The sequence below is a fragment of the Protopterus annectens genome, chromosome 1.part0 (genome assembly GCF_019279795.1).
Source record: "Protopterus annectens isolate FY-2018-M chromosome 1.part0, PAN1.0, whole genome shotgun sequence".
NCBI classification, from domain to species: domain Eukaryota; kingdom Metazoa; phylum Chordata; order Ceratodontiformes; family Protopteridae; genus Protopterus; species Protopterus annectens.
In genome coordinates, this window is record NC_056725.1 from 1,236,042,860 (window position 1) to 1,236,061,985 (window position 19,126).

Here is a 19,126-nt window from a genome sequence, read left to right on the forward strand (position 1 = left end):
GCAAGAGGTACTAAGACTACTATCAGAATCGGAACTAGAAGAAAAGCTTGATCTGCTACTACTGCTGCTGCTGCTAGTACTGCTACTTCTACTGCTGCTACTGCTGCTACTACTGCTGGAACTTCTGGAACTACTACCATCCCCAGGTAATTTTTTTTCTTTAAGTATTACCCCTTCAATAGACTCAGAGTCACTCTGAGTGTCTTTGTGATCAGTAATTACTTCACCCTCGTTTTCATCTAATTCCCCTTTAAATGAACTATCCTGTTCTCTGAAATTCTGTTCATTTGTCTCCCGGGCAGCAATTTCCGTTTCAGTTTCTTCTGAAAAATAAAGAAAGGAAGAAAGACTTCACATCACTAACATGCCACACTAATTATTCATTAAAAATTAAGACTCTACGTCTATCCATTATTTATAACATGCTAAAAATTTTTATCTTATATTTATTTTAGCAAACTATGGGCAGAAAATGAAGAAAAACATTCAACACAAATTTTGCTTGACTGATTTAATGTATTCTCCCAAGTCTTAATTTTCTATTTTAAAATATTTTTTCATGTAAAATGTCACATTTCATTATCACAATAATTTTGCAAGCTAGACATACGACCACCAGCATTTTAAATTCTCTACATTTGAAGTTTCACATCTGTCAGTACAGCTGTTTTCCAGTTTTGTCTCTGAAATGCAATCATTCTCAAGTCCTTTTCGCAGCACACAAGATGATGCATAAATTTTGCACATTTTCATTATAAATGACCAAAAGAATATTATACTACCTTCAGCAGTGACAGACATGGTCTTACCACACCAGTTGATTTACAAAGAAGCTCCTCCCCAAACACACATTTAATGAAGACCTAATAGTCTAAAGGATAAGGAACTTGCCTCCTAAGCTGGAGATTTTGGGTTCAAGTCCCATCTGGAGTGATATCATTTCATGGACTCCATAGTGTCCCAGTGGTTAAGATCTTTCTCTCATCTCTTGGGTCTGCAGTTCAGTCTTGCCTTCTGGTCACTGTGGACAGTCAGCATGTTTGCTGGGTAATTTGTGGATTTCTTTCATATAATTAATCATGGAAGGATCCCCTCCTCAAAGGGAACTTACCTGCCCAGCAATGGAGAAATCCTAGCAGACAGTTGATCCTAGAAAGCCAGCAAGAGGAGTTAACTCTGGCATCAAGAAAACTCTAAAGGGCTTACGCACAGTCTGCTCATTTTCTCCAGGTCTACTTGCGATGCGAACGGTCTAGCCACATGGAAGGTGCCTTATGCTTGGGAATATGTTAGGTAGTTGCATCTTATGTAGGATATAACCCATACAGCTATGACAGTAGTGATCAAATGATGAACATCAGCAAGTCCTCTGGAGGAGAGTCCCATATCAGAGTTCTTACCATTTGTGCCATAGGAAAGGAGTCAGGACTTTGAGATATGCAAGTCCTAGTACTCTTTCCTCATCATCAACAGCTGTGGAATCTCAGTCCCTCAAACAGGGGCAAATCTCTCTTCCTTTATGAAGGCTGGATTCTTTCTAGAGAGGGCTGCGTTAGATCAGGCTGAAACTTTTCATGGATTGCAAGGACTCCTTAAGTCAGGCTAGCCTAATCCAGAAAGGAAGGTAAGTGAGACTAATGTTAGGAGATCTGTCAATTGGCAGCTTCGTCCTGTCAGAGGTTCAAGGCTCAGTAAGGACCTATGCATGCTTAACGGCCACTGGGAATTGAGTGCCCTTGAGGAACATCCCTACAATCAAGGGGTAACTGCCCACTCTTTGCTTAATCAGACATACTAGGGTGAATTTGACTTCATCCAATGCCCTAAGTTCTAGCAATTGTTCAGTCAGATGGACATGCGTTCAGAGAATTGTCTGGCAGACTTTAAAGGTGCAGCATCTGAGGTGTCACCTATAATAGATGTTAGGGCTGGGCATGGTGACCGTCTCCACAGTACTGGCATCCTCATACACAGGATGCCTCTGGCTACCACAAAATCCAAGTCTCACTGGTTCTTTACCTTTTCTTTTCTTCTTTTTTTGAAGACATTCAAATGGCACGGTTTGGGGAAGGGAATTTACCTTGATCGCTCCCTTTCTGCCCAGACAACCATGGTTTTCTACTGTGGCCCACTTGGCTCAGTGGAAGCCTTTATTTCTCCCTCAGCAAAGCATATTTCTCACATGACAGGCTTATCTATGAAGGCTGCAAGCAAATTCTAGTTTATGTAGGCCACGATGGCTTTATGACCGATTCTAATGGCATTACGCTTAAGGTCGTTGCTATTATAAAAAATTCTAAAAAATGTCTGTTGTAATTTGCGTGTATACTGATCATGTCTAAATATCTAAATGAATCTGTAATTTTACTGTGTGGAGCTTTTCTCCCCGGGCTTATGCTGAAAAAGGGCTTTTGCAGCTCAGACACCCCTGGTTAACAAATGTAAAATAAAATAAACTTCTTAACATATACTTGTCTTGCTTTGGCTCATTAGCAGCAGTACAAAGAACTGCCTGCTCACACCCTTGTTCTCCCCTCCCCCTTCCCTGTTTATTACCTTAAGACAATCCCAGAGTTAATAAATATTACCTGTGGCAGGCACCATTTGTAAAACTACAATCCACTCTGCTACAGGCCCCATGAAGGCTCAGTGTCTCTCCAGTAAGTGTTTTACAACTGTAAATGCCTATTTATGTTGAATTGTATTAGACATTTTACATCTGTATATGTTTATGTTGAATTGTGTTAGACATCTAATGTTTTATGCTTTATTATTGATGTTACTATGGCATGCTAGCATTTTGTATGCACCAAGTTGTTTCTAGTATAATAGTATGTATGGTCTATTTGCATAGCTGCACCTTGTTCACTAATGTTATTCATGTAATTGTGTTGTGTGTAGACAGCTCATACTAGTGTCTAAATTATTTCTATAAGTTTGTGCTGTTACTGGTGGATAGAATCACATTAGAGAACCACGACACATTGCTGCTCGCTATATTTTTATCTGTGACTGCATAACTGTCTGGGTTTTTGTTTTCTAATGTTCTTCCAATTGGCTCAGTATCTGCATATACTAAGTAGTGGTTCAGGACATTGTCCTGCATGCGGTAGCTATTTGCTCAGTGTGTTTTTTATAATCTTTATAACATATATTTACCATCTCAAAAATGCTTACTCCTCTCTGTACTCTTCTTTTCTAGACCTAACACCACTCTTAAGTATTCAACTGCGGTACCACCTTTAACATTCTTATAAGAAAAGCGCAGTCCGGGTCTGAACTGTCTGCAAACAGCTACAGTTAACTGAGTATGTGCTACCTGTTTGAACCAATCTTCATTTTCCCCTGGAGAGCACTCTGCTTTGGCTGTAAGCAGCACCCCCCCACACTGCGCGCACACACACACACACACACACACACACACACACACACACACACACACACACACACACACATCTTCCACTCTCTCTTATTCCCTTCTGTTAGCAAATAGTATCCATAACTGATCAATACTGTGTGTTTGTTAATTTAAACTATGACCACAGTAGCCTACTGATATAAGGTTATCCTGTTTTTCCACCTGAGAAAGTAAGAAATGACTTAAAGTTTCAGAGCAGTCCTTGGTCAATTGTGATAGGTTCTTGTATGAGGGGCTGGAAACAAACAGGGTTCTCTACCCGCTTCGCTCCCCACCCTGCCCCCTATTCCCTCCCGCCCTCAGTGGTCCCACCTTTATTGCACTCAAACCCCTCCCATATTTCCAATAGCCAACCACAGCGCTAACCCAACACTACCTCCTCCATATTCCCTCTACTATCACACCTCCTCAACTAACATGTACAAGCACACCTTTCCTTTGCTCACTGCATGCACTCTCCTTGCATATCTTACATCCTACCAAAGCTCCATCATTCCCCCACTCAACCACTACCACTGTACTACTACTCACACCACCACTCGTCTCACCCATACTCAGCTCCCCTCCCACCAGCTCAAGAACCATCCCTATGCACCCCCACATATTCTACCAACTATATTACTCAAAAGTAAAGCATCCCTACAACTTAACATAGTAACCCCTCCCACCATACCTATTACCCACAGAGCACAATCATAAAGTTTCCCTTATAAACAAACACATTCAAAAACTGAGAGAACTAATAATCTCATGTATATCAAAACTAGCCCTAAGTGGAGACATCCACCCCAACCCTGGCCCTACCATCTCCAACCCCAATCCTCATAATCAGACTAGAAACCACAACTTCTCCCATATTACAGCCAATAGAAAGCCAAGTGACTTCCTTCTACTAAGCCTAAATATTAGAAGTATATCCAACAAAGTCCATGAACTCCATAGACTTGTACTCCCCAGATATAGTCATCCTGACAGAAACCTGGCTAAAACCTCACATTACCAGTGAGCAAATACTCCCTACTGGTTACGGCATACTAAGAGTAGACCGGCTAAACAAAAAAGGAGGTGGTGTAGCTATAATATTTAAACAGCATCTAAACATTCGGATCTTAAAATCATCAGCTCCACAAATAGGCAATGAAGAAATAATATATACCAACCCCAAAATTAACCAAAACAAAACCATCAACATAATTGGATACTACTTCCCACCTGGCCAAAACATCCCTCCACTAGAAAACCTCCTCAGCTGGTCTACCCGCCATCTCCCCCAAGAAACTATCATCTTAGGTGATTTCAATATTGACTGGCAATCCTGTTCTGGCAACAATCCAACCCATCATGTACACCTTCATGGCTTCACCCAACTAGTCCAGTCACCAACAAGGATAAATAAAAACTCCAGCAAGCACACTACCCTGGATTGGATACTAGTCGGAAAGAACCCCCAGTCATATACAACAATCTGCTTATCAGATAGCCTCAGTGATCACTCCCCAACATTCCTACTCAAAAAATACCTGTACCAAGCTAAACCTGTCATCTATCGTCAAATACGTAAAAAAATAAACTTTAACCCACTCGCATTCATCTCATCCCTCAAAGAATGTAACTGGTATGCTCTAAAGTACCTCAGTCTAGATGACGCAGTTGAATTTTTTAATACTACCTTCCTGAACATCCTTAATTACCATGCCCCCATAAGATTTTCCAGAACCAAAGCACAACCCTCCCCATGGCTACAGAAAACCACTAAGTCAGAAATGAAAAACAGGGATAAAGCCTGGGAGCACTGGCGCAAAACCAAATCCCCCTCAGCTAGACAGAAATTCCTAGAACTACGCAATAGAGTCAAAAAGCTAATAAAACAGGACAAATTCCAATACTACCAGTCTGCCCTAGACTCCTCACAACACAGCCCCAAACAATTCTGGTCCTCCATAAACTCCATCCTCCACCCAGGTAAAGTCAGTACCCCTCCTCCTAACATCCCTCACTCCTCAGAAAATATTGCTACCTCATTCAACACACATTTCACCCAAACCATACTATCACTAGCTAAACAACACAACCCTCCTCACCTCCAACCCACACCTTCAACAAGTAATCTCCCCACTGCCTTCTCTTTTTCTCCTGTACCTACCTCCAACATAAAAAAACTCTTAACTAAACATAAACCCACCAAATTAGCAGCAGACAACCTCCCAAGTGAATACCTACAAATCGCAGCTGATGCTCTGGCCTACCCAGTATCCATCTTGATTAACCGATCTCTGTCAGAAAGTTACATTCCCACATTGTGGAAAGTCTCACATATAATTCCCCTCCACAAAGGCGGACCCTCCGCAGAACTAACCAATTACCGCCCCATAGATATTCTCTCCACTCTCCAAAATACTAGAGAGATGCATACACTCTCAGGTCTCAGACTACCTCCTTACTAACAACCTCCTTTCCAGTACTCAGCATGGTTTCCGACCAAACCATAGCACCACCACTGCCTTACTCTCCTTTACTAACACTATCCTTCAGCATAAAAACAATGGCTATCTCTCCTCTGCTACTTTCCTAGACCTATCTAAAGCATTTGACATGGTCCCACACAAACAACTTATCTCTGTCCTCAATAACCTATCCTTCTCACAATCAGTCACCAACTGGTTTCAGAGTTACCTGTCTGACAGCCAACAATCCACTGTATGGCAGAATGACATATCTCCCCAACTACCTGTCTCCATAGGGGTTCCCCAAGGATCCATCCTTGGACCCCTACTCCTCTCTGTTTACACCAATAATCTAGCCTCTGCCACCAAACATGGCACACTCATCCAATACGCAGATGACTCTACCATCATCTGCTCAGCCCAGTCCCTACCCAAACTGCAAAAAGTCACAGGAAGCCTTTTCCTCTGTTGAAACATGGTTATCCGATGCCCAATTAATACTCAACCCAAACAAAACTAAACTACTCATCTTCCAACCCACCAAACATACTCAAAACAACTCTCACTTTAACATCACAGCAAAAGACAACACCACTATATACCCAACTGAACACACCAAATTGCTAGGAGTGGAAATAGACAATAAACTAAAATTTGACATTCACATATCCATGACCATAAAAAAAGTCCACAAAAAACTAGGAGCATTATACAGAAATAAACAATTTCTCACCAAAGCAGCAAAGATTTCAATAGCAAATTCCCACCTTATCTCCACCCTACTTTATGCCTCTCCAGTATATACCAACCTAAGGCAATGTGATCTAAACAAGCTAGAGACCTGCTACAACAAAATCGCCAAATTCGCCACAGGGGCATTCTACCGTAGTCTCCACTCTCTCTCACTTGCTGAACTGGGCTGGCTTGAACTCCCTCACCTCCTTCAGTGGTATCAACTCTCACTCGCCCACAAACTAGTAAACCATCCACTAAATGTCCCATCCCTCCAGAATCTACTCCAACCCTATCGCACCACCAGACCCCTAAGATCTAGCAACAAAAATCACTTGCAGATCACTAAAGCCAATAACTCTGCTGGTGAAGCACTATTCTCTTGCATCATAGCCAAATTATGGAACTCACTCCCACCCACAATTACCTCCGTACCATCATGCACCAACTTCAAAACTTTATTAAAAGCGCACCTAAAAACATGCTGGATATGCCCTTGCAACTCCCACTCTAATATCATCCACCCCATCTAACTACTACCTTTCTTTCCACTCCACTAACTACCTTGATTATAGCAAGTTCAGATGCTCATAAGCCTAGTACTTATTATACAGCAGGAACTTCTCATCGTTACATTTGTTAATGCCTGTTATGTACTTCACAGATAAAGATTCTAGTTGTCTACTGATGTACTATGTTCTTCATCTGTAAATATGTTGTAAGTAATTTCTATGTTAAATTGTTAATCGCTATGTAATCCAATGTAACTACTGTCCGTTTATTTTACTGTGGAGCTTTTCTCCTCGGGCCTCCGCTGAAAATGGACCCACGTCCAGTCGGACACTCCCGGTCAACAAATTTAAATAAATAAATACATGTATAAAAACACTCAGAAAAAAATTCTAAAAAACACAAAGGGGTCTCCAACAGGATACTCATCTGCCTGCTGTTCAGTCATGGCCTAAATACTGACGGATTGAAGTATGGCACTTTTTCTAGCAAACCATGCATTCAACAAACAGGGTAGGAAAAGAACAAATATGGCTGCATGTACACTACCTTCATACCACAAAGCTGTCCTAGACAAAGATGATATCAAATCATCTGAGAAGAAAGAGTATCAGCTTTGTAAGACTAGCCTGACATCTCTGTTCCTTAAGATTATGACAACGGTGATCGACAAGAACATTTTCTAGCAATCAATAAAGGAAAGTTGTGTAAAATCTTACCATAACCTTAGATGTCCTTCTCTTCCATGTTGCAGTATTCTACATGTGGGTTTACCCTTCTTCCTCTCCAGTTCTACTGGCCAGGTTTCCAAAGATTTTCAGTCCCTCTAGGTGCGTCGGACGCCTGACTTTGCAGCAGGAATGTGGGCCATAAAAGTGACGTCTGCACACCCCAGCCCTCAGAACTTAAAAGAGGCCCCAGTCGGTGCCAGCTCTGAAAGGGCATAGCCTGTCCGTTGTCACCCAGGAGAGCAAGTGCAGTCTGACAAGAGGGGAAGGTGGGGGGGAAGGAATACTGCAACATGGAAGAGAAGGAGATCTAAGGTTATGGTAAGACTTTACACAACTTTCCTATGTCCTTCTATTCCAATGTTGCAGTATTCTACATGTGGGTAGGTGCCAAAGCTCACGGAGGATTGCAAGGTGGCTTGGATGATATTTCCAGGAATCTGTGTAGGATAGCCCTGGCAAACCCAGCCCAAGCCCTGGAGATATGGTCTAATTTGTAGTGCTTGGTAAATGTGCGCACTGAAGACCAAGTGGCTGCCTCAAGAATGGCATTAGTGTCCAGCCCCTTGAAAAATGCTCCAGAGGAGGCCATTGCTCTGGAGTGGGCTTTGACATCGCCCTGCAAAGTCTTTCCATGGTGTAGGTAGCAGAAGGAAATGGCCCTGGAAATCCAGGCAGAGATGGTCTGTGTGCTCACAGCTTTCCCCAGGGCTCTAGGGTGGAAGGAGACAAACAGTTGGTCAGATTTCCTAAAAGGTTTGGTTTTATAAAGATAAAACCTTAGTTGTTCTGTGGATGTCTACGGAAAGAAGTACTCTCACTATCCCCCTGCGGATTAGGGAAGAAGGTAGGCAAGTGGATGGCCTGATTCAAAGACAAGTCACTCACTACTTTGGGAGTGAATGATGGGTTAGTCCTGAGGAGTCACCCTGTCCAGGTGTGGCCAAAAGAGCTTGCAATTCTGACACCCTTCTGGCTGAGGTCAGGGCTACCAGTAAAACAGTTTTCCATATGCAAAATTTTACGGTAGCATTGTCTACTGGCTCAAAGGGGCTAGTGTGAGTTTTTTTTAATGCACAGTTAAGCTCCCAGGGGGGAGGGGAGGGTTTCCTGACAGGTCTTAAATGCAGTACCCCTTTTAGGAACAGTTCAGCAGGGAGTCTGGATGCAAGAGGTGGCGCCAGAGGAAGGCAGGCAGAGATAGCAGACAAATACGCTTTCACAGATCAGTATGACAAGCCTGTCTGCATAAGTTCACACAGATAAGAGAGGATTAGAGGAATATCGCTTTCCAGCGGGTCCAACTGTCTTTTGTGACCCCAAATGGAAAACATTTTCCATTTAGAGAGAGGATTTCCTTGCGTTAGGTTTCCTGGCCTCCTGCAGGACAGTGAGCACGTCCTTGTTATACAGGTGTCTGAATGGGATCAGAACCTTAGCCACAGAGTAAGGTGCAAGGATTTCCACTGTGGGTATATTGGAGTCTCCTTCCTCTTTGTGAACAGGTCCACTGAAGAGGGTAATTGTGATTGCCCTTGGTCAGGCGAAGAAGAGGAGGGAACCAGTGCTGTCTTGGCCAGTAGGGGGTCACCAACAAGATTTTGGGTGAGTCCCGCTGATTATCAGTGGGAAGGGGGGAAATGCATACAGGAATTTCCCCTTCCAGGTCATGGAGATGGTATCTGCTGCTAATGCCTTGGGGTCCGGTGTCCTGGTGCAGTTGCCAAGAAGCTGCCTGTTTATAGAAGAGGCGAACAGGTCTATCTCTGGAATACCCCACTTGTGGACCACATTCTGGAAAGCATTTCTTTGCAGCATCCATTTGTGGTTGTTTGAAGTGGTTCTGCTTAGGTAATCTACCTGGCTGTTGTGCAGGGATGGGATGTAGGCTGCTTGGAGGGTGATCCCCTGTGTGGCAGCCAGTTCCTACACCTGTAAAGCTAAGTCTGCATAGAAGGTAGGATTTGGTCCCTCCCTGCTTGTTAAGATACCACAAGGCTGTGGTGTTGTCTGTGAATATCTTTAGAGGGCCCTGCTGTAGGCATGACTGGAAGGCCTGTAGAGCCAGAAGAATGGCCCTCATTTCTATCACATTTATGTGGTCTTGTCGGAGTCTGTTTGTCCACAAACCTTGTACCTTCCTTGTCCGCAGAGTCACTCCCCAGCTGTGATCTGAGTCATCTGTGTACATGGTTTGGGAGGGAGAGAGTGGTTGCAGAGGCAGACCTGGGGTTTGGACTACCTGAGCCACCCACCATCTCAGCTCCTAATGTAGGCAGGGGAGCAATGAGATCCTGAACTCCAGAGGGTGGGAGTGCTAGGTTCACACCGACCAGAGGTACCACTGAAATTTTATTAAATGCATCCTTGCTAGGGGCAACATGGAGATGGTAGCTGCCATGTAGCCTAGAAGTCTGAGAAATTGCCTTGCAGTCAGTTCTGTTGATTGTACAGCAGAATTGAGATGGTTCTGAAGGGATACCACCTTTTCTGCTGGAAGAAAGGCCTTCATGAGGACTGTTCTGATTCTGCAATCCCAGAAGACGATATCCTGCTTAGGGTTGAGGTGGTACTTTGGGAAACTGAACAAACCCTAGAGACTGGAGGATAACCAGAAGGTCCTGGGAATGGCTTAGAAACGTTTGCCTGTCTTTTGCCTAGACTAGGAGGTCGTCTAGGTAAGGGAATATCTGAATTTCCTTTTCCCTGCAGAAGGTGATGACTGGAGCGAGGCATTTGGTGAATATCCTAGGGGCAGCAGAAAGCCCAAAGGGCAAGGCACACAACTGAAAGTGATAAGGGCCCACCAGGAACCCAAGTTATTTCCTGAAGGCAGGCTTTATAGGTATGTGAAGGTAAGCATCCTTTATGTCCAGGGTTACCCAAGAACCCTTGTGGAAGGATGAGAGGAAAGAGAGTGGGTAGAAAGAGCATCCTGAAAGCAGGGACCTTTAGGAAGGGGTTGAGGCGAGAGAGGTCTAGAATTGGCCTCCATGGACCTTCCTTTCTGGGTACCAGAAAGATTCTGGAATAGAATCCTTTTCTTTTTGCTTGAGCCGGAACTAGCTCTATGGTGTCCTGAAGAAGTAGGGTTTGTAGCAACTGATGAAGGAGGGGTAGTTGACTGGATGGGGGCTGTGGGATGCCCATCCTTTATGGGGGAGTGATCCAGGACATGAAGTAGCCGTCCTGTAGGATGGACAGGACCCATTTGTCTGTGGTAATGAGTGACCATGCAGTGAGACAGTGACAGACTAGTAGATAGGGGGGATGGAGGCTGAAAGTTTGGCAGGCAGTCAGGCACTACTTGCCCTATCAGAGAAAGGGAGGCCTTTGGCTGGAAGGCTGAGCCGGCCCAGACAGAGGAGGCTTTCTAGCGGGTCTTCTAGACCAGGGAGCAGCAGGCCTGGAGAATTTCCTGATAAATTGGGTCTTGGACGGGTAGTTCCTCTGGAACTTGGGAACAGGCGAAAAGTACAGTTGTGTACACTTACCATAAATGTAGATGTTAAGAGTGTATTCACTGTTGCAGTCATTACATTTGGGTAATCTGCTTGCAAGTTGCCCTCAGTCGGCTTGATTAACAAAGTCTTGGGTCCTGCATCGGTTGCTGTCCCTTCTTCCATGACGTCAGATCGTCAGGTATAAAACATGCAGCCGATGCCATTACATCAGTTTTTCTTGCCCCAGATGTCAGATGCCCCCCCTAATGGGAAGCAATTAAACACAAACACAAAGGTATACCCCCAACAAAAAAGCAAATACACCAAAAAGGCGTTTAAGCACAGTAAAGGAAAGTAGAGGTATAGCCAAAAGACGTTACGGGGGAGGGAGGGTAACCAGGACTGCAACAGGGAATACACTCGAACATCTACATTTATGGTAAGTGTACACAACTGTACTATGTTCTTCATGTTTCACTGTTGCAGTCGTTACATTTGGGTAGATTCCCAAAGCTATGGTTGGGAGGAGAAGTTTAGATAGGATTAGGGCCAGCTATAAGGCCCTCTAAGACTGCAGTGGCAAAGCCAGCTCTGGATTTAGAGAAAACTGACAAATGATAATGCTTGGTGAAAGTATGTACAGAACTCCAGGTAGTAGCTTCTAGGATGTCCCTGGTAGGAACGCCTCTGAGAAAGGCTGTAGAAGTAGATGCAGCCCTGGTGGAGTGAGGTCTAATCCCCTGGGGGATAGGTTTTCCATGGTGCTTATAACAGAAATGAATGCAATGGCTTATCCATTTAGAAATGGTTTGTTTTGAAATAGCCTTCCCCTCTGCCCCTGCAGCAAATGCTACCAGCAGTTGTTCAGATTTTCTTTAAGGTTTAATCCTGTCCAAGTAGAGTCTAACTTGTCTGTGCACATCAGAGGAATGTAGTATCTGTTCCCTTCTGTGGATTAGGAAAGTAGGTTGGCAAATGAATGGACTGATTAAGAGCCACACTGGATACCACCTTGGGCATGAAGGATGGATTGGTTCTGAGTGACACCCTGTCGGCATGAAAAATGATGAAAGTCTCCATTGCCATAAGGGCCTGTAATTCAGATACCCTTCTAGCTGAAGTGATTGCTAAAAGGAAAGCTGTTTTCCAAGAAAGAAATTTTAAGTCTGCAGTAGCAGCTGGCTCGAAAGGAGGTAGAGTGAGTTTCTCCAATACAAAGTTAAGGTCCCAGGCTGGGGTTGGAGCTCTCCTGGGTGGTCTCAAATTTTTGGCTCCTCTGAGGAACTGCTTGAGCAGTGGATGAGAGAAGAGGAGAGGTTCTTGTGTTATAATGAGCTGAAATGGCTGAGGCGTGGATTTTAATGGAGGAAAATGGCCCTTGTGAAGCATCTCAGTCAAGTATTGTAAAATCTGAGGTAAATTGGGCACTGCTGTGCTCATCCCTTGAGACTGGTTCCAGGCACAATCTTTTCCATTTTTCAGCATAAGATTTTCTAGTACTAGGCCTCCTTGCCTCTAAAATGACATCCATCACAGGTTTGCTGAGTGATGGCAAGGGAGAATACAAGTAATTAGCCAGGCTGCAAGGTTCAGGGTTGGAATCTGAGGGTGCAGAATCTGGTTCTCCTGCTGCGACAGCAAGGAAAGAGTCTGAGGGAGGTGCCATGGAAATGACCGTGAGACACTGCACAGGAGGGGGTAGTCTGGAGCAATCAAAATCATCCTTGGTTTATCCTGTTTGACTTTTAGTAGTACTTTGGAGAGCAGAGGCAGTGGGGGGAAGGCATAGACTGATAGGTCTTTCCAGCTGAAGGACAAAGCACCACTTTCCAGGCTTGTTTGTGGGGAGTCCTTGTGCAAAATTTGTCCAATTGGTAGTTCTGGGGGGAGGCAAACACATCTATATCTGGGCTCCCCCATTCGCTTGTCAACATGCTGAAAATCCTTTGTTCCAGTTTCCACTCATGTGGGTCCATGAGGTTTCTGCTTAGTCCATCTGCCAGTGTATTTAATTTTCCTGGCAGTAACTGAGCTTGTAGGTGCACTTGGTAGCTCAAAGTTGTGTTCCACAATGCCATGGCTAGTCTGCAGAGGGGGTATGAATGTGTACCCCCCTGCTTGTTTATGTACCACATAACAGTGGTGTAGTCCGTCTTTACCATTAGTTGTCCTGGAAGAATGTAGTCCTTGAAGGCTGTCAGAGTATTCTGTACAGCTAACATTTCTTTCTCACTGATATGCAGGTGCATTTGACTTGGGTTCCATTTGCCCTGAATGCACTTCCCTGCCAGGTGAGCCCCCCATGCATAGTCTGATGCATCTGTTAGGGTTTGGGCAGCAGGGGGTGGTGTGAAAGGTAGTCCCTTGTTTTGGTGGCAGGCCTCTGCCCACCAAAGGAACTCTAGGTGTAGGCAAGGTATGACAGGAATCATTGTTTCTAGGCTGTGAGAATGTTGACTCCATAGGCTTTTTAGATACCACTGTAGTTTCCTCACATGCAGTCTTGCATATGGAATTAGAAGAATGCAGGAGGCCATGAACCCCAAGGCTTGCAGTATTTGTCTTGCAGATAGCAGGGTTTTGTGGCCACTTGTTTGAAGTAGGTTGTCAAATGAATTTGTTTTTCTGGCGTGAGGTAAACCATCTGGGAAGTTGCATTCAAGTTTGCTCCCAGGAATGTAATTTGTTGACAGGGTACCAGTTGTGATTTCTTTTAGTTTATAGTTTACCCCAAACAAGTTAGAACGCTTTTTACAAAGGCCAGATGATTTAAAAGTATGTCCTGGCTTTCTGCCTGAATTAGACAATCGCCCAGGTATGGGTATATTTGAATACTACTTTGCCTGCAAAATGCAATAACTGGAGCTAGGCACTCTGTGAATACCCTGGGCGCAGTAGATAAGCCAAAGGGCAGTGCAGAGAACTGATAATGAGTGTAGCCTGCTTTGAAGAGTAGGTATCTTCTGCAAGATTCCCTGATTGGGATGTGCAGGTATGCTTCTTTTAAATCTAGTATTGCCAACCAGGTGTCTTTGCCTAGCATAGGAAGTAATTGGTGAAGAGTCAGCATCTTGAATTTTGGAATTTCCAGAAAGGTGTTTAGAGTAGACAGGTCCAGGATAGGATTTGTCTTTTCTGGGTACCAGGAAAAGTCTCAAGTAGAAACCTTGTCCCTTTTCCTCTTCTGAAGAGAGAAAGTACTTGTTTTTGAGCCTCTGCCCACTGACTTGGGGGTAGGTCCGGCCACCCATTCGGCATTGGCAACGTGCGGAAGTGAAATCTGTATCCCTTGGACACTATATTTAAAACCCATTTGTCCTGGGTAATGAGTTCCCAGTTCTTTGCATGAAGAGCAATCTTTCCCCCCAAAGGGGCAGTCAGAAGATAAGTGCTTGGAAATTTTAAAAGGAAGTCATTGAGACAGTTTACCATAGGGGGGAGTCTTGTTATTCCCAGACTTGGAAGTGGAGGCCCCCCACTGCTTAGTTCTGAGAGTCCCCTGGGACTGAAACCTGGGTTTTTTTGCTGTGTCTGGGTTTGGCTTGAGAAGACCAGGAAGCGGCTGGAAAGGACCAATTCTTAGAGGGCCAATGCCTACCAAACCTAGGAGGCTGAACTTGTAAAAAAATCTAACAGTCTGCACAGATTTAGCTTTATCTTCCATCTTTTTAAGAACTTCTTCAGCCTTGTTGCCAAACAGGCGGTCCTGATTTAAAGGAGCATCCAACAATTTAGCTTTAACATGATCAGGCAAAGATTGCTCCTTAAGCCAAGCATGCCTTCTAAGCACAGACCCAGTAACAGCAGCCCTGCAAGAGGCCTCTAAAGAATCAAAACCACATTGCAAAGTATGTTTTCCAACTTGTTCAGCATTATGCATTAAATCCTGTAAGTCTATTTTCCACACCGTCATGAATCAACATCATTTTCTGTTTAAGCAGTCTAATAACATGTTGCTGATATTTTAACATATAAGATTGGCGGTTTAAAGCTCTAATGGCCAAGGATGCTGAAATGTAAACCTTTTTACCCCATCTATCCAGCGTCCTGGAGTCTATCAGAAGGGGTAGGATTTTTAGCAGTAGAAGCCTTAACGCCCTTGGGCCCCTTTGAAATAGTTTCTGGATCTGCAATAGGATTTTTGAAAAGGAACTTGTGAGACTCCGGGACCTTGTAATATCTGTCAGGTTTACTGGGAGCAGGAGGCAGGGAATCAGGGGCCAAACTGGATTCCGAGAAAGCATCATCAACAATGTCTAGTACAGGAGAAATAGCCAAAGGCCTATGCTGAGGTAGGAGAAGGAAATCCCTAAGCCTCTTTTTTGAATCAGAAAATTCCTGGCTTTCCCAGTGAAAATGATTCCTTAGAGTAAGGTTTCCCCAAAAGAAAAATCCTCAGGAGGGGAAGCAGAGGGAATAGAGCCCTCTACATCAGAATCCTCATAGTAGGCAAGGACAAATCCAGGTCATCAGAAGAGTCAGAAAAAACAGAATCCTGATCAGAAGATTCATAGTCAAGCTCTGCGCCCTAGGCCTCTTAGAAGGGAGGGGTTTGCTACCCCTGATTAGAGTTATTATATCTTCAGCCATTTTTATCATTTGTTTTTTTAGGCACAGAGGCCTGAACATGTGGCCTGGGCATCGTTTTTTTAGACATGGATCGAGATTTAGGCCTTAGTAATGAAGGAGGCGTCGATTTAATATGCAAGTCCGTAGGCCTGAATACACCCTCAGAAGCTGGTGCCTGCACAGCGGCTCCGGACCCATCCAAGGTAGAGACATCTGTGGGTTCCATAGTTGTGAAGTATCTCGCGGCATACAGGACTCCTAATGGGTCTCCGTAGAGACCAGCGAATCAGAAGTAGCGGGTATCAGGGGCTGCGAAAGCGCCTCACTGAATACCGGCGAACTGACGACTGGCTTAGGAGAAGCATCGTCGGCCTGTCCCTGTCTTTATCTTTGTGTTTTTTTCAGAATCCCAGTAGTCGGATGGCTAACAGACGACATTTCTGGATAATTAAACCGAGAACCGAAATATTTAGAGGCAAAAATATACAGACGGATAGTGCGCTGATTAAATAAAGCACAAAACCGACAGCAAGTTACGTTGTGGTCAGGGCCTACGCAAGGAATACAGTACGAATGAAAACCTTTATGAGGTATTTGCTTTCCACAAGTAATTCAATTATTAACTTTTACTGTCATCGGTAAGGAGCAAAAAAAACTTTCCCCAACGGGGTACTTAGCTTTTAGTTGAAGACTTCGGTTCTGAAACTCGAAAACGAAAATTTCAGGAGTTTGCTGACTGGCACTTGCGAACTGCTTCTGGCACCGCATGGCAAGAAAGACTGATGTAATGGCACCGGCTGCATGTTTTATACCCCTGACGTCATGGAAGAAGAGACAGCAACCGACGCAGGACCCAAGACTTTGTTAATCAGGCCGACTGAGGGCAACCTGCAAGCAGATTACCCAAATGTAATGACTGCAACAGTGAAACACGAAGAACATCCAGGATATGCTTCAAGTCCTGTAATTCTTTACCTTCCTTTTGTAAGGATTTGAAAAGGTCAGCCACTTTTTCGCCAAAAAGTGCTGAGTAGTCCAATGGTGTGTCCAGGAGTTTGGCCCTAAAATCCTCTGGGAGGGGCTGAAGGCGTAGCCATGAGCATCTCCTTAATACTGAAGCTGATGCAGCTGACCTGGATGAGGCTTCAGCTGCATCATAGCTACACCTCAAAGAGTGTATTTACTTGAGAGATGACAGCCATCAAGGAAGACAGGGAGGCTTTGGCTGCACAGTCAGGGATGTCTTCCAACTCTTTAGAGGCTTTGTCTAAGTACTTGGTCATATGTGTATGGTAGTTTGGGGCTCTAAATGAGAGGGTGGCCAAAGTATAAATTTTCTTTCCTAACCTCTCCATGGTCTTGCTGTCTGGAAATGGCGGCTGGGTCAGCAGGGGGGCATTTAAGGAGAAATTTCTCCATCTCAGGGACCTTGTACAATCTGTCGGCTCTCCGAGGAGCCAAAGGTTGGGAGTCCAGGTTAGTGGAGGCGGAGGCAAAGGCATCCAGAAAAGCAGGTTGGATGTGAGGAATAGCAGAAGGACTGGGAGTGTCCATTTGGATGAGATCATAAAACCTTTTCTGAACATCACATAGGACTGCCAAAGTGGTCTTTCATTTTATTAACAGTTTCCCCAAAATGTAAGATCCTCTACAGGGGAGTCAGGTTCAACAGAGCCCTCCTCATGAGAACCATATATCAAGGGGGATGAGATCTGGGAGGAATAGGAAAGAGAATCCTCAGATGAGTCAGATAATCGCTCTTTGAGCTGCTCTACCCTCCTCTTTCCTCGGTTGGAGGTCTGGGAATAAAGAGGAGAGGAGCAGTGGCAGAGGGTTCTGCTGAAGGCCTAAGGGCCATAAAGGCATTGAATAAGCTCTGGCTGAAGGCATGCCAATCTGGCATGCTTTCAGAGGTAGGAATAAAGTGTTTTGTCTTATTTTTTCTTAAAAGGCCTAGCTGGGGTCTGGCTAGAAATAGGTCTAGGGTCACTGACTGGAAGAGTGGAGACCACATCTGGAGAACTCCGACCGAAAGCTGGTTCCCCCCCCCGGCGATGAGAAAACGTGCCGGTAAAACCTCTGTGGATGTGTCTGCAAGATTTTGCGGCTTCCTCAGAGGTACCTGCTATATCTGTATCGGTGGATGCCAGATCCTAGATCAAGCTGTCTGCTACCGACTGAGGTATGGCAGACAGGAGGCCCAGCAGAAGTAGGCCATGAGGTCTTGGCCTTCTTCCTAGGCAGTTCGGACGGGGCATCGGGCACAGCCTCCATTCCTAGCACTAACTGTTTCAAGCGTTGATTTTCTAAGTACAGGTTTAGGGCCTACAAACAGCAGAGCAAGGTCTTCGGGACAAATGAATGGCAAGTGGAGCAGTTCTCGTGGTAGTGTTCCCTGCCTACACAAAAGAGACACTGGTCATAGGTGTCTTTGTGGGGAATCTGCCAACGTCCTTACCAGATGACATTAACGGACTATAATAAACAATAAATAGGACTGAAAGAATCCCCGACGGGGTACTTAACGGAGTTCTTTTTTGATCCGTCTGCAAGAAGCAGGAGCATCTGGTGTACGACTGGCGGCTGAAAAGTTCTGAGGGCTGGTGCGTGCAGATGTCACTTTTATGGCCCACGTTCCTGCTGCCACAGACGTCTGATGCACCTAGAGGGACTGAAAATCTTTGAAAACCTGGCCGGTAGAACTGGACAGGAAGAAGAGAAAACCCACATGTAGAATACTGCAACACTGGAATAGGACATCTGTTTTTACCTAGCCCCCCCCCCCCCCAAGGTAAAGAGAATGGTCCTGTTCCACCCTCTGGCTATATAAGGGGAGACAGCATCTCCTACAAAGGAAGCAATTCCAGTTTCAAAACAACTAAGCAAGCCAAGCTAGGAGAAAGAATAGTTGTGTAAAATCTTAAAATCTTACCATAACCACAGATGTCCTTCTCTTCCATGTTGCAGTATTCTTAGTGTAGTATTCTCCACCTCGCGCAACCCGAATGTTGGCTCCTATACAAAAGCTTAAGCCTGGTTGCTGTAGGTGCATGGGACGTCACAAGAAGGGCCATAAACCAGAGACCTTAAATATGATGTCTGCACGCACAGACCTAAGAACTTTTCAGCCAGTCGAACGTCAGACTGATTGCATCGCTTCTCTACTATCAAGACGTCTAAAGCCAAGTACCCCCAGTTAGGGATTTTGTTTTTTGCTATTGCTTGAGCTTGGTTTGCTGACCCCTCCCCCCTTTTTAGCCAATGTCTGCTAAGAAGGGTAAA

General features: G+C 44.6%; 1 protein-coding gene across 5 annotated transcripts in view; it reads right to left on the reverse strand.

The window, feature by feature from the left end:
* The window catches only part of PNISR (PNN interacting serine and arginine rich protein), an 873,711-nt gene that overhangs the window by 2,098 nt on the left and 852,487 nt on the right, over positions 1 to 19,126 (reverse strand). For 4 of the 5 annotated variants that reach the window (XM_044065876.1, XM_044065842.1, XM_044065867.1 and 1 more), the window contains one exon: positions 1 to 323. This exon is cut by the window's left edge. In XM_044065876.1, coding sequence (XP_043921811.1) covers positions 1 to 323 — 323 coding nt within the window. The remainder of the gene's footprint in view (positions 324 to 19,126) is intronic. The other variant, XM_044065856.1, reaches the window with a different exon arrangement.